The 14630-nt window shown below is 45.5% G+C and overlaps 1 protein-coding gene across 1 annotated transcript in view; it reads right to left on the bottom strand.

The window, feature by feature from the left end:
- LOC126458269 (esterase E4-like) overlaps positions 1 to 12092 on the bottom strand; it is an 84012-nt gene extending 71920 nt beyond the window's left edge. Inside the window, exon 1 of the mRNA XM_050095195.1 lies at positions 11755 to 12092. Coding sequence (XP_049951152.1) covers positions 11755 to 11961 — 207 coding nt within the window. The 5' untranslated portion in view covers positions 11962 to 12092. The remainder of the gene's footprint in view (positions 1 to 11754) is intronic.
- Positions 12093 to 14630: the final 2538 nt, after the last annotated feature.

The raw sequence follows: 14630 nt of genomic DNA, 5'->3' as shown, positions 1-14630 counted from the left end.
TCATCGCCTTACTGGCGGATCACCCGGCGTGATGGTATGGGTGCCACTGGTTACACGTCTCGGTCACCTCTTGTTCGCATTGATGGCACTTTGAACAGTGGACGTTACATTTCAGATGTGTTACGACCCGTAGCTCTACCCTTCATTCGATTCCTGCGAAACCCTACATTTCAGCAGGGTAATGCATGATCGCATGTTGCAGCTCCTGTACGGGCGGTTCTGGATACAGAAAATGTTCGACTCCTGCCCTGGACGGCACATTCTCCAGATCTCTCACCAATTGAAAACGTCTGGTCAATGCTGGCCGAGCAACTGACTCGTCACAATACGCCAATCACTACTCTTGATGAACTGTGGTATCGTGTTGAAGCTGCATGGGCAGTTGTACCTGTACACGCCATCCAAGCTCTGTCTCACTCAATGCCCAGGCGTATCAAGGTCGTTACTACAGCCAGTGGTGGTTGTTCTGGGTACCGATTTCTCAGGATCTATGCACCCAAATTGCGTGAAAATGTAATCACATGTCAGTTCTAGTATAATATATTTGTCCAATGAATACCCATTTATCATCTGCATTTCTTCTTGGTGTAGCAATTTTAATGGCCAGTAGTGGAGATAGAGCAGCTCTGCATTACATGTGTTATTCCTGTCTATTACAATTGGAGCAAGTAAGCTCACTGGACAGAAAAGTATAAGGTCAGTGAAATGAAAAAGAGAGAGGTGGAAAAAAATAAGTAAACTGTTCATTATTTAAAAAGTAATGACCACATATGTTACTAGATTTATCCCACTGAGAGACAAGACGGCCAATGCCTCCACGGAAAAATGTTCCCAGTTGCCTACGTAACCATGATTGTACCCAGAGGTACACCTCTTAGTCCGAAGCAAAATTGGCGAGCCCACATGTTGTTTCAATTACGCTGCAGAAATTTCGCTGGAAATTCCTTACGCAGTCTCCATGCAGTCACGATCTCTCCCCATACGATTTTCATATTTTTGGTGCCCTGAAGAATGATATTTGTGGCAGTCGATTCGCTTCCGACGAAGTTGTGCACGCCTGGCAACCATGAATATTTTTCCATGAAGCCATTGAGCGTATTGTCGCACAGTGGGACAAATGTTTTAACAGCTGTGGCCAGTGCTGTTGAAACAATAAACATCTACATCTACGTCTAAATTATTACTCTACAGTTCACAGTTAGGTGCCTGGCAGATGGGTCGTCAGACCACCTTTAAGCTGATTCTCTACCGTTCCAATCTCAAAAAGTGCGAGGGAAAAACGAACGCTTATATCTTTACGAAGGTGCTCTGATTTCTTTTATTTCATTGTGATGATCGTTTCTACCTATGTAGGTGGGCGCTATCAAAATATTTTCACACTCTGAGGATAAAGTTGGTGATTGAAGTTTCATGATAAGGACCTGCTGCAACGAAAAACGCCTTTGTTTTAATGACTGTAACCCAAATTCTTTAGTGATATCCGTGACACTCTGTCTCTTGTCTCGCGATAATACAAAACGAGCTGCCCTTCTTTGAACTTTTTCGATGTTCTCCGTCAATCCTATCTGATGCGGATCCCACACTACACAGCAATACTCCAGAAGACGGCGAACAAGCGTAGTGTAAGCAATCTCTTTAGTAGATTGCTACATTTTCTAAATGCTGCTGTTGTGGTCTTCAGTACAGAGATTGGTTTGATGCAGCTCTCCATGCTACCCTACCCTGTGCAAGCTTCTTCATTTCGAAATACTTGCTGCGACCTACAACCTTCTGAATCTGCTTAGTGCATTCATCTCTTGGTCTCCCTCTACGATTTTCACCCTCCACGCTGCCTTCCAATTCTAAATTGGTGGTCCCTTGATGCCGCAGAATGTGTCCTACCAACCGATGCCTTCTTTTAGTCAAGTTGTGCCACAAATTCCTCTTCTCCCCAATTCTGTTCAGTACCTCCTAATTAGTTACGTGATCTATCCATCTAATCTTCAGCATTCTTATGTAACACGACATTTCGAAAGCCTCTATTCTCTTCTTGTCTAAATGTTCTGTCAAAAAATCGCAGTCCTTGGCTTGATTTCCCCACAACATTATCTATGCGATCGTTCCAACTATGTTATTGGTAATTGTAATCCCTAAGTATTTAGTTGAGTTTAAAGCGTCTACCACGCTGTTTCCTTTTTATTTGACTGCCTCTTTTATCAATTACCACTATTGAAGGGCCCAGAGGTCACCTTGGAGCACTGAAGATGCTGCAGAACTAAGTACCAGGCGGTCATGTGACCCTCCACTACTGACGTATGTCATGGCAAGTTGTGCCACATGTGTGCGATGCGACTTGTGTGGAACCAAAGCAGTAAGATGGGTGAACAATATGACGTGACGGATTGCCAGAAATTAACTATCGTTTTTCGACATGCCTATGACCGGACCGTGAATGAAGTTTCCCGATTTGTTGCTGTACCCACGTGCACTTTCTAAACTGTATACAAGGGATGGTGTACTGCCCTCAGTCATGACATGACATTCCAGACCCATCCGCCTTGCAGGATGAATGCTGCCTACTGAAAGCCTCCCTTCAGCCCAGGAGGAAAATTGGTCTACAATGAAGACGTTCGACAGACTGCGCCTTGGAGTGGGAGAACGAAATCCAGCGTCAGAAAACGGGGATTTGCCAGTGACTCTGCATTATGCGAATGTGGTGAAAAAGAGACGATGAACCATCTGCTTGTCTGAAGGTAGTAACCAACTACATGCTCTCACCAGGACTTGATTCATACTACCGAGAGGGCGTTAGCTGCATAGTGGCCACACCATATTCAGTACGTATTTGTGTAGCACGCTATTAGCCGATTCCATTCTTGTTGTGTTGTGCTCTTCAGTCAGAAGACTGGTTTGATACAGCTCTCCGTGATTATCCCGTACAAGTCTTTCCATCTCCGATAACTCCTGCAACAGACACCTATTCGAATCTACTTACTTTACTCGTCTCTTGATCTCCTCCTGCAATTTTTATCCCCCAGACTTCCCCCCAATACTAAATTGGTGATCCACTAATGTCTCAGAATGTGTCCGATCGACTAGCCAATTATTTTAGTCAAGTTGTGCCACAAATTTATTTTCCTCCAGTTGTATTCAGTACCTCCTCATTAATTAAATGGTCCACCCATCTAATCTTGATCATTCAGCTGTAGCCCCACATTTCAAAAGTTTCTGTTCTCTTCTTGTCTGGACTATCTATCGTCCATTTTTCGCTTCCATACGAGGTTACACTACTGACAAATACCTTTATAAAAGATCCGTTAACACTTGAATCTGTATTTGATGTTCATAAGTTTCTCCTCTTCAGAAACGCTTTTCTTGACATTGCCAGTCTACATTTTATGTCCTTCCTACTTCGTTAGAAACTATAGAGCTTATACAGGGCGTGTCAAACCTTTTGTGTCAAATTGAAGAGGTGACAGTAGGTCCGCAGCCGTCTATATTCAGATAAGGAACCAATGGTCGAAAATGCATAGTTAGTGTGTTATGGACATACAGCGTAGACCACGCAACAACAACATAGCTCATAGTCATTGTTCAAAGCGACGACAGGCAGTCTCAATGGCTGTATTGCAACGGCGCATGTATGGCGTGAGGAGAATTCCTAGCCACCCATATCGGTGGCCGCCAGCAACGACTGTGTCAGCATATGGGCGGGCATTGTCCATGATCACCTCATAGGACCTTATTTGCTACTACTTCGTTTGACTATTCCTCTTTACCTGATGTTTCTGTGAGATGTGCTGCCACAGTTCTTTCAGACTGCACCCCTTTATAGTCCGCGAGAGGTTGTCGTTCCACTACGACAGCGCACTAGTCCACTTGGATGTTAATGTCCGTGAGCGCCTGAACAACCCGTACTCTCATCGTTGGATTAGAACAGGAGGTCCTTTCCATGCCCAGCGCGATCGCCGAATCTCATACCTCCGGAATTTTTCCTCTAGGATTATGTAGGTCGCTGGCGTATGAAATCCCCATAGAAATGGATGAAGAGCTGCTTGTTAGGATCAAAGCTGCCTGTCTCCTGGTACAACAGACGCTATGGTCTTCGAGAGAGTGTGGCAGAACTTCATGCACCATTGCCATGCATGTGTTGAGACTGATGGTCGTCACTTTTAACAAGGACTATGAGGTACTTTGTTGTTATGCAGTGTACGCTGTGTATGTCCACAACACAAAAAAATTTGCATTTCTGAGCATTAGTTCCCTATCTCAATATAATCGGTTGTGGACCTACTACAGCACCTGATTCAATTTGACCCAAAAGGTGTGAAGGCTGAAGAATCAATTTGGAGTATTGTTATGTTACTTCCTGGCAGATTAAAACTGTGTGCCCGACCGAGACTCGAACTCGGGAACTTTGCCTTTCGCGGGCAAGTGCTCTACCATCTGAGCTACCGAAGCACAACTCACGCCCGGTACTCACAGCTTTACTTCTGCCAGTATCTCATTCTGGAAACATCCCCCAGGCTGTGGCTAAGCCATGTCTCCGCTATATCCTTTCTTTCAGGAGTGCTAGTTCTCCAAGGTTCGCAGGAGAGCTTCTGTAAAGTTTGGAAGGTAGGAGTCGAGATACTGGCAGAAGTAAAGCTGTGAGTACCGGGCGTGAGTTGTGCTTCGGTAGCTCAGATGGTAGAGCACTTGCCCGCGAAAGGCAAAGGTCCCGAGTTCGAGTCTCGGTCGGGAACACAGTTTTAATCTGCCAGGAAGTTTCATATCAGCGCACACTCCGCTGCAGAGTGAAAATCTCATTCTGGAAACATCCCCCAGGCTGTGGCTAAGCATGTCTCCGCTATATCCTTTCTTTCAGGAATGCTAGTTCTCCAAGGTTCGCAGGAGAGCTTCTGTAAAGTTTGGAAGGTAGGAGACGAGATACTGGCAGAAGTAAAGCTGTGAGTACCGGGCGTGAGTTGTGCTTCGGTAGCTCAGATGGTAGAGCACTTGCCCGCGAAAGGCAAAGGTCCCGAGTTCGAGTCTCGGTCGGGCACACAGTTTTAATCTGCCAGGAAGTTTCATATCAGCGCACACTCCGCTGCAGAGTGAAAATCTCATTCTATTGTTATGTTTTTGATCTCTTGTAAGTGACAGTGTGTTTCTGATACGATTAAATAAATAAACGATAATCGGTTTCAATACTAGTAAAAATGGAATCCTGGTTCATCTCAACCGGCTTCCAGCTGAACACAGCGAAGGGAACTGCATGTAATGGGCAGTTGGATACGGACAATTCGCAAAAGGCCACTGCCCATAGTGTTGCATGAAGCTACCTACAGTTGCACAATTTGTAGCGAATTAAGGTTTAAAATATTAGCTGCATAGGTCTAAATTAACAGAAAGTGACAGTTGTCTGTAGCTAGATTCGAAGGCTCGCCCTTTACGTTCGTAAACCGTCAGCCTATCCAATCAGCCATTGCAACAGATGTAAAACGCTCTTCATTGTAGTAATTCTACCGATGTTGAATTCTTATGTTTCAACCGTGTTTACGGGCTCGAGTAATGATTTTCGAAAGAAATGATACTGTGAGTTAAACACACTATGTGATCAAAAGTACCCAGACATCTGGCTAAAAATGACTTACAAGTTAGGGGCGCTCTCCATCCGTAATGCTGGGATTCAATATGGTGTTGGCCCACCCCTAGGCTTGATGACAGCTTCCACTCTCGCAGGCTTACGTTCAATCAGGCGCTGGAAGGTTTTTTGGGGAACGGCAGCCCATTCTTCACGGAGTGCTGCGCTGAGGAGAGGTATTGATGTCGGTCGGTGAGGCCTGGCACGAATTTGGAGTTCCAAAACATCCCAAAGGTGCTCTATAAGATTCAGGTAAGGACGCTGTGCTGGCCAGTCCATTACAGGGATGTTACTGTCGTGTAACAGCTCTGCCACAGGCCGTGCATTATGAACAGGTGCTCGATCGTGTTGAAAGATTCAGTCACCATCCCCGAATTGCTCTTCAACAGTGGGAAGCAAGAAGGTGGTTAAAACATCAATGTAGGCCTGTGCTGTGACAGTGCCTCGCAAAACAACAAAGGGGGCAAGTCCTCTCCACGAAAAACACGACCACACCATAACACCACCGCCTCCGAATTTTACTGTTGGCATTACACACGCTGGCGGATGACGTTCACCGGGCATTCGGCATACCCACACCCTGCCATCGGATCGCCACATTGTGTATCGTGATTCGTCACTCCACACAACGTTTTTCCGCTGTTCAGTCGTCCAATTTTTACGCTCCTTACACTAAGCGAGGCGTCTTTTGGCATTTACCGGCGTGATGTGTCGCTTATGAACAGCCGCTCGACCATGAAAGCCAAGTTTTCTCATCTCCCGCCTAACTGTCATAGTACTTGCAGTGGATCCTGATGTAGTTTGGAATTCCTGCGTGATAGTCTGGATAGATGTCTGCCAATAATATATTACGACCCTCTTCAGCTGTCGGCGGTCTCTGTCAGTCAACCTACGAGGTCGGCCTGTACGCTCTTGTACTGTACGTGTCCCTTCACGTTTCCGTTTCGCTATCATATCGGAAACAGTGGACGCAGGGATGTTTAGAAGTGTGGAAATCTCGCGTACAGACGTATGACACAAGTGACACCCGATCATCTGCCCACGTTCGAAGTCCGTGACTTCCGCGGAGCGCCCCATTCTGCTCTCTCACGATGTCTAATGATTACAAAGGCCACTGATACGGAGTGCCCGAGAGTAGGTGGCAGCACAATTCACCTAATATGAAAAACTTATGTTATTGGGGGTGTCCGGATACTTTTGATTACATAGGGTATCAATGAAGATCGACAATCGACATATTCTGTATCCTTGCTGTGATGTAAGCTCCACAGACTGCTGGAGTTCTGAACACTGAAACTTCTGAACCTGGGCACGCTCAGTGCATTGTTCTTGGACTCCAAATTATTCGGACCTGGCACTCTTTTTGCCTCTCATTGTGCTTACTTAGAACTGGCGATTAGAGAGCGGGAGCAGTGTAGTTTATTGTGGGTGTGATGGTGATGACGAAAGAGGAGACTGTAATCCGGTGTTACCACGCTGTCTGCCTTCTACTCGTATCGAGTAGCAGCAAGGAGGCTGACGAGCTCAACGACGACACTGATGGATGGATTCAACACAGCGCACAGAGTTTGGAATTTAACCCAGGACGCTGGTTTACAATTTGATGACGAGGAATAATACGCCACCGCCTTCGCGTCCTCCTCTCTTTTGGTCAAATCCTACAATATAGCTGCCAAATTTTTTGTACGATTATGGCACCAACTGGCTATCTCAGGGTCGATCGTCACCCCGTTAGCATGGGTTGTCGACTTTCGATATCAGCCAAGAACTTAAGCAAAACTAGAATCAGCTTTTAAGGTTGAGTATCGGCAACGTGGCTTTTTCTTCAGATGGATACAGTATTTCTTGACTTTTTAAAAACATTCGACTCGGAACCAAATCAATGTACATTAACAGAAGAACGATCGTGTGGGGCATGCATTGAAATTTGTGACTGAATTTGTGTATTTCATGATAGGGAGGATGCAACTTGTTTTTTCTGGATGGAAAGTCATCGATTTCAGGAGTCCCAGAGGGAAAAGTGTAGGGACCTTTGCTGAGAATGTACACTACTGGCCATTAAAATTGCTACACCACGAAGATGACGTGCTACAGACGCGAAAATAACCGACAGGAAGAAGATGCTGTGATACGCAAATGATTAGCTTTTCAGAGCATTCACACAAGATTGGCGACACCTACAACATGCTGACATGAGGAAAGTTTGCAACCGATTTCTGATAAACACACAGCAGTTGACCGGCGTTGCCTGGTGAAACGTTGTTGTGATGCCTCGTGTAAGGAGGAGAAATGCGTACCATCACCATTCCGACTTTGATAAAAGTCGGATTGTAGTCTATCGCGATTGCGGTTTGTCGTATCGCGACATTGCTGCTCACGTTGGTCGAGATCCAATGACTGTTGGCAGAATATGGAATCGGTGGGTTCAGGAGGGTAATACGGAAAGCCGTGCTGGATCCCAACGGCCTCGAATCACTAGCAGTCGAGATGACAAGCATCTTATCCGCATGGCTGTAACGGATCGTGCAGCCACTTCTCGATCCCTGAGTCAACAGATGGGGACGTTTGCAAGACAACAATCATCTGCACGAACAGTTCGACGACGTTTCCAGCAACATGGACTATCCACTCGGAGACCGTGGCTGCGGTTACTCTTGACGCTGCATCACAGACAGGACCGCCTGCGATGGTGTACTCAACGACGAACCTGGGTGGACGAATGGCAAAACGGCATTTTTTTGGTGAATCCATGGTCTGTTTACACCATCATGATGGTCGCATCCGTGTTTGGCGACGTCGCGGTGAACGCACATTGGAAGCGTGTATTTGTCATCGCCATACTGGCGTATCACCCGGTGAGATGGTATGGGGTACCATTGGTTACACGTCTCGGTCACCTTTCGTTCGCACTGACGGCACTTTGAACAGTGGACGTTACATTTCAGATGTGTTACGACCCGTGGCGCTACCCTTTATTCGATCCCTGCGAAACCCTACATTTCAGCAGGATAATACACGACCTCATGTTGCAGGTCCTGTACGGGCCTTTCTGGGTACAGAAAATGTGCGACTGCTGCCCCTTACCAGCACACTCTTCAGATCTCTCACCAATTGAAAACGTCTGGTCAATGGTGGCCGAGTAACTGGCTCGTCACAACACGTCAGTCACTACTCTTGATGAACTGTGGTGTCGTGTTGAAGCTGCATGGGCAGCTGTACCTGTACCTGTACACAGTCGTAAAGTGCATCCTCAGGCAATATACGTTATTTATAACATGGTGACGTTGAACATTGCCCTGTAGCCACTCTCCACCATTCACGTCCAATATACCGTCATCTGGTGAAAGCGGTCGCAGATTTAATAAAAATCATTGATACAGCCAGTGTGAAATTTTCTTTGGAAAAATGTCGAAGTTTGGCTGTGGTTGCCCGCCCTACAAATCATGTTACAGTCGTAAAGTGTATAAAATGCATTTTAACCATTAGCTGTTTATTTTTCCCATTATTCGTCTACCAGTTTTAGATATTAACCATTGTGGTGTCACCGCCAGACACCACACTTGCTAGGTGGTAGTTTTAAATCGGCCGCGGTCCATTAGTACATGTCGGACCCGCGTGTCGCCACTGTGTGATCGCAGACCGAGCGCCACCACGAGGCAGGTCTCGAGATACGGAATAGCACTCGCCCCAGTTGTACGGACGACGTAGCTAGCGATGCACACTGACGAAGCCTCGCTGATTTGCAGAGCAGATAGAATAGCCTTCAGCTAAGTCCATGGCTACGACCTAGCAAGCGCCATTAGTAACATTGCATGTATCTAAGAGTCTCACTTGTATCGCCACAATCTCCAGATGTACCAAAAGGATGGATTAAAGTTAAGTATTCCAGAAGCTAGTACTTTTCTTTATAGCATTCATTACGTATCCTGTTTCAGACCTCACGCCATCCTGCTTTAGCTTAGCGCGTGCCTTTCGGCTTCCTCTATTGTGTCTAGGCTGTCTTGTCTAGACACAACAACCATCATCCAGGATGTCTATCAACATTAAAAATTATGAAAGTACAATACATACAAAAATAGCAAAACTCAACAAATATATGAGTGCAAAATTCTATTTGTATACTTACAGGGGACAACAGATTTGTTAAAAGCATCCCATATTCCTTTGAAGCTGAACAATATCGAAAATATCCAATGAAATTGTAAGAACACTTGACAATTCGACTTAGAATACTGACAGTTATATCCCATGTCAAATAGACATCCAGAAAAAACAAGACGAACAATTACTGGAAGAATGCCTCAGCAGTCACGTTCTATCAAAAACAGTAAATTTGTACTGCATAGGTAACATAACAACATACTTTTGCATCAGTGGTAAAGTGCAGGAACAGAACATCTTTACCAACATCACTGGCCGAACGTAAGCAAAAAGAGAGAAACATTAATACTGAAAGTTACAGTAAAAACAGTCACAAGATAAGAGTGGAACCTCATATCGGTGAAACTAGATATGTTTACAACAACTGTGGACACCTGATTCAGGGCGCATAACAAGTTACTTAATAAAAGCAATAATGTTACTCTAAAGTTTCACTTTGTCTGTCTGTCTGTTTCACGTGAGGTGTGATTGTCAGTATTCTTAGACAAATTATGTCAGGTGTTTGTAAATTTCACTGGATATCTTCGGTATTTTTCAGCTTCAAAGGAATAAGGGATGCTTTCAACTAATCTCTTGTACCCTTTAAATATACAAATGGAATTTTGTACCTATACATTTGTTGAGTTTTGCTACTTTTGTATGCACTGTATTTTCATAATTTTTTTAAATGTTGATGTTGATAGACATCCTGGATGCTGGTTAATAACCGACACCGGCAGATGACACATGGGACAAATAAATAGCTACTGGTTAAAATGCAATTCATGAAAACAATGAAAATCAGTCACTTCACACATACCTTGGTGTAGTAATTTGTGTGGCTATGAAATGATCACATAGCACAGTTGTGTGTAAAACAGGTAGAAGACAGCGTTCGGTGGCAGGATGCGGGAGAAACGCATTCAGGTAACAAGTGAGACTGTTCGCAAAACACTTGTCCTACATTACAGTATTGCTCAAGTGTATGGGACCCGAACTATATGGTACTAACAGTGGATACGGAAGGTATTCAAAGAAGGGCAGCACGAACAGGTGCGTTTGACTTGTGGGGAAAAGCATACTGAAAAACACAACTGGCGGGTGCTTGTAGATACACCCCAAACTATCTCGCGAAGTAGGCCTATTGTTTACAAAGCTTGTAGAATCAGACTTAAGTGAAGAATCCACAACTATACCTCAGTCCACTGTGCACTTCTTCCGTATGGATAGCGAAGATTCAAATGGCTCTGAGCACTATGGGACTAGAACTTAGAACTACTGAAACCTAACTAACCTAAGGACACCACACACATCCATGCCCGAGGCAGGATTCGAACCTGCGACCGTAGCGGTCGCGCGGTTCAAGACTGAAGCGCCTGGAACCGCTCGGTCACACCGGCCGGCGATAGCGAAGACAAGGTTAGAGTAATTACAGCGCTTACAGTCGCTTTAAGTAGTCTTTATTCCGGCGCTTCATACATCATTGAAATATAAAAACCCATGACATGTACACTGCAAAATACTCTCTGCCACGCACTTCACAGTGGTTTGCAGAATTCTTGCACCTAATATGCAAATTTACAGGAGACTATAGGTGAAAGGTTGGTAGATTTGTTTCATTTTTCTTAATCAGAATTTCTCGATATATGCTGTCGACTTCACATTGAATAATGTGTTCTCGTTATTCTACGTTTAGAGCATAGCGTTGTAGTGTCTATGGTGGTGGAAGATTCAGCCGTTGAGAGATTGGCCTCAACGTTGTTCAGGGTATGTCCGGTTGTTTGTACACTGCAAAATACCTTGTGCCATGCACTTCACGCTGGTTTGCAGACTACGTATGTAGATGATGTATGTGTCGACAAATATCACTTTCTATATGACGAAAGTCATCTGACTACAGAAAACATTGACACAGTCTAGATTGAGACAGCAGCAAAATTAAAGAGACGAATCCTATGTATAAGAGAGGAACTCTCGAGGAAAAACTATTTCAAAGCCTTATACCTTACCTTGAAACGCAAATCGCCCACGGGAGGCTTGGCGAAACGCACGCCTCTGAAAGAGTAAATGTCCCGGCCGCTGCGCGACTTGATGATGGAGCCACGCAGCCTGCCCAGATCCGTTTCGACCACGACGTCGTCGCGGTGCGAACCGTTCAGTCGCTCTGGAAGAGCGACGAGCACGCCGAACAGCAAGCACCACAGCTGCACTGCCATCGCGGCTGCGACGCTACTGAAGGCTCGGCGTATGTGCTGTGACCGCCGGCCGCGCCGCCTGGCGCAGCCGCAGCCGAAACGCAGGGATGTCCCGCGCGGCGACGACCGCGTCACTCTGCCGGTGTTGGGCAACCGCGTCGCCTGTTTACACGATAGAGGTGCAGCGACCCAGTAACAGCCGGAAGAGACGTGCAATCTTTTCCTTGTACAGATAACTGAACACCGAACATATTACGTGAGTAAACGTGCCGCAGTTGTTGGAACTGATTTCAAACAACAGAGCTGGAACTAGGGATGGCGGTTATGTTGAAACAACCGGTTTTCCGTTACACCGTTTCTTCTCGCATCCGATTTAACCTGACGGGTAAAACTGCTCAAAATAACGAGTTTGTCAAATAACAGATTTTCGACTATTTCTTGCTACGAGGGTCACTCCAAAAGAAATGCACACTATTTTTGTAAAAATACAGTTTTTATTCTGCATGTGTGAAATGGTTTACAGTCTGTAGATACATCCTTCCCGCTTGTTTTCAAACTTAGTTCAACCTGTTCCCGTGAGTGGCGCCGTCACAGCATGTCTTCCAGATGGTTGCTACACTTGACGTTCGTCAGAAGCAACGTGCTGTCATAGAATTCCTGTGCTGTGAAAACGAGACAGTGGGAAACATCCACAAGAGGTTGAAAACGGTGTATGGAGATGCTGCTGTCGATCGCAGTGCAGTTAGTCGGTCAGCAAGCAGGTTACGTGATGAAAGCGGGCACGCAATATTGAGGATTGTCCTCGCAGCGGCAGGTCTCGTACTGCACACACTCCAGACAATCTGCAGAGAGTTGACGAATTGGTGACTGTTGACAGACGCATCATAGTGAACGAATTATCGCGCTACGTTGGGATAGGGGAAGGAAGTGTTTGCAGAATACTGAAAGTGAGCCGGCCTCGGTGGCCGAGCGGTTCTAGGAGCTTCAGTCTGGAGCCGCGCGACTGCTACGGCCGCAGGTTCGAATCCTGCCTCGGGCATGGATGTGTGTGATGTCCTTAGGTTAGTTAGGTTTAAGTTGTTCTAAGTTCTAGGGTACTGATGACCTCAGATGTTAAGTCCCATAGTGCTCAGAGCCATTTGAACCATTTTGAACTGAAAGTGTTGGCGTTAAGAAAGGTTTGTGCCAGGTGGGTTCTCAGGATGTTAACAGTGGCTCACAAAGAAACAAGAAAAACCGTATGCAGCGAACTTTTGGAACAGTACGAGAATGGTGGAGGTCAATTTCTTGGAAGAATTGTGACAGGTGATGAAACATGGCTCCATCATTTTTCATTAGAGACGAAGGGGCAATCAATGAAGTGGCACCATCCAAATTCATCCAAGGAAAAAAAAATTCAAAACCACATCTTCTGCTGGAAAAGTTATGGCTACGGTGTTTTTCGATTCCAAAGCACTCTAGCTTGTGGACATCATGCCAAGTGGAACCACCATAAATTCTGATGCATATGCGACGACTCTGAAGAAACTTCAAGCTCGACTGAGTCGTGTTCGACCACATCGGCAAAAGCAGGGTATTTTTCTGTTGCACAACAATGCACGGCCACATGTCAGTCAAAAAACCATGGAAGCGATCACAAAACTCGGATGGACAAAACTGAAACACCCGCCTTACAGTCCTGATCTGGCTCCATGTGACTATCATCTCTTTGGGAAACTGAAAGACTCTCTTCGTGGAACAAGGTTTGAAGATGATGACTCCATTGTGCACGCTGCCAAACAGTGGCTCCCACAAGTTGGTCCAGAATTTTACCGTCGGTTATACGGGCACTGGTTCCAAGATGGCGTAAGGCAGTTGAGAGGGATGGAAATTATATGGAGAAATGAAAATATTGTTCCTATAGGATGTATTTACACACTGTAAAACTTTCAAACATGTAGAATAAAAGGTGGATTAAAAAAAAATAGTGTGTATCTCTTTTGGAGTGACACTCGTATTACTTCCAATAATGAATGTAGATTTCGAACAAAGATTGAAAAATTCCGATGAAGGTGAAGCAGGAGGGGAACACGGTCGATATGGGATTGAGGCTGTGGCAGTCTTGTTGTCTCCAGCAGAGATGGCGAAGGAAACCGGAGCGGCAACAGGAGATTGAAAGGTCGCAAGCTGTTCCCTGCGTCGTCACTTTTGGATGGTATCAGTTTTTTCCCCAAAGCAACCACAAAATTGAGGGTTCAATTATAATCCCAAATTTTTAGCACATTAATAAAGTTGTATGTCTATCAATCGAATTTGCCTTCTGCTGTGTCGTCCGAACAAGACACAGCAAGGGCAAAAGCACCAAAGGCGCGAAGATGCGAGCTGGTGCCAGTGCATAGAGACTCGCCACTTGGTCGAGTTCCACAAGGTCACGGGCTGCGCTGAAGATGAAGATATTGACATCGCCTCGGGCAACTGCCGGCCGAGTACAATCCGCCAACGACCGGACGACAATGGACAGAAGCCTACTCGGAAGACAGAAGAGCAGCTCTCACGCACTTGGTTATAGATCCTCGTCCAGGGCTGACTTACACAGGGAACGTCGTTTAGTGAACTCTTAGAAGTGAGCAGACAGTTGCTGTAAATTGCATTTGCTATGTACTGCGAAGTTTACCTACGATTGTTTCACTTAACTATTGAGGGTCTTTTTG

This window comes from Schistocerca serialis, chromosome 2 (genome assembly GCF_023864345.2).
Source record: "Schistocerca serialis cubense isolate TAMUIC-IGC-003099 chromosome 2, iqSchSeri2.2, whole genome shotgun sequence".
Taxonomy (NCBI): domain Eukaryota; kingdom Metazoa; phylum Arthropoda; class Insecta; order Orthoptera; family Acrididae; genus Schistocerca; species Schistocerca serialis.
Note: the sequence above shows the minus strand (reverse complement) of the source record. Positions and strands in the feature narration are given on the sequence as shown.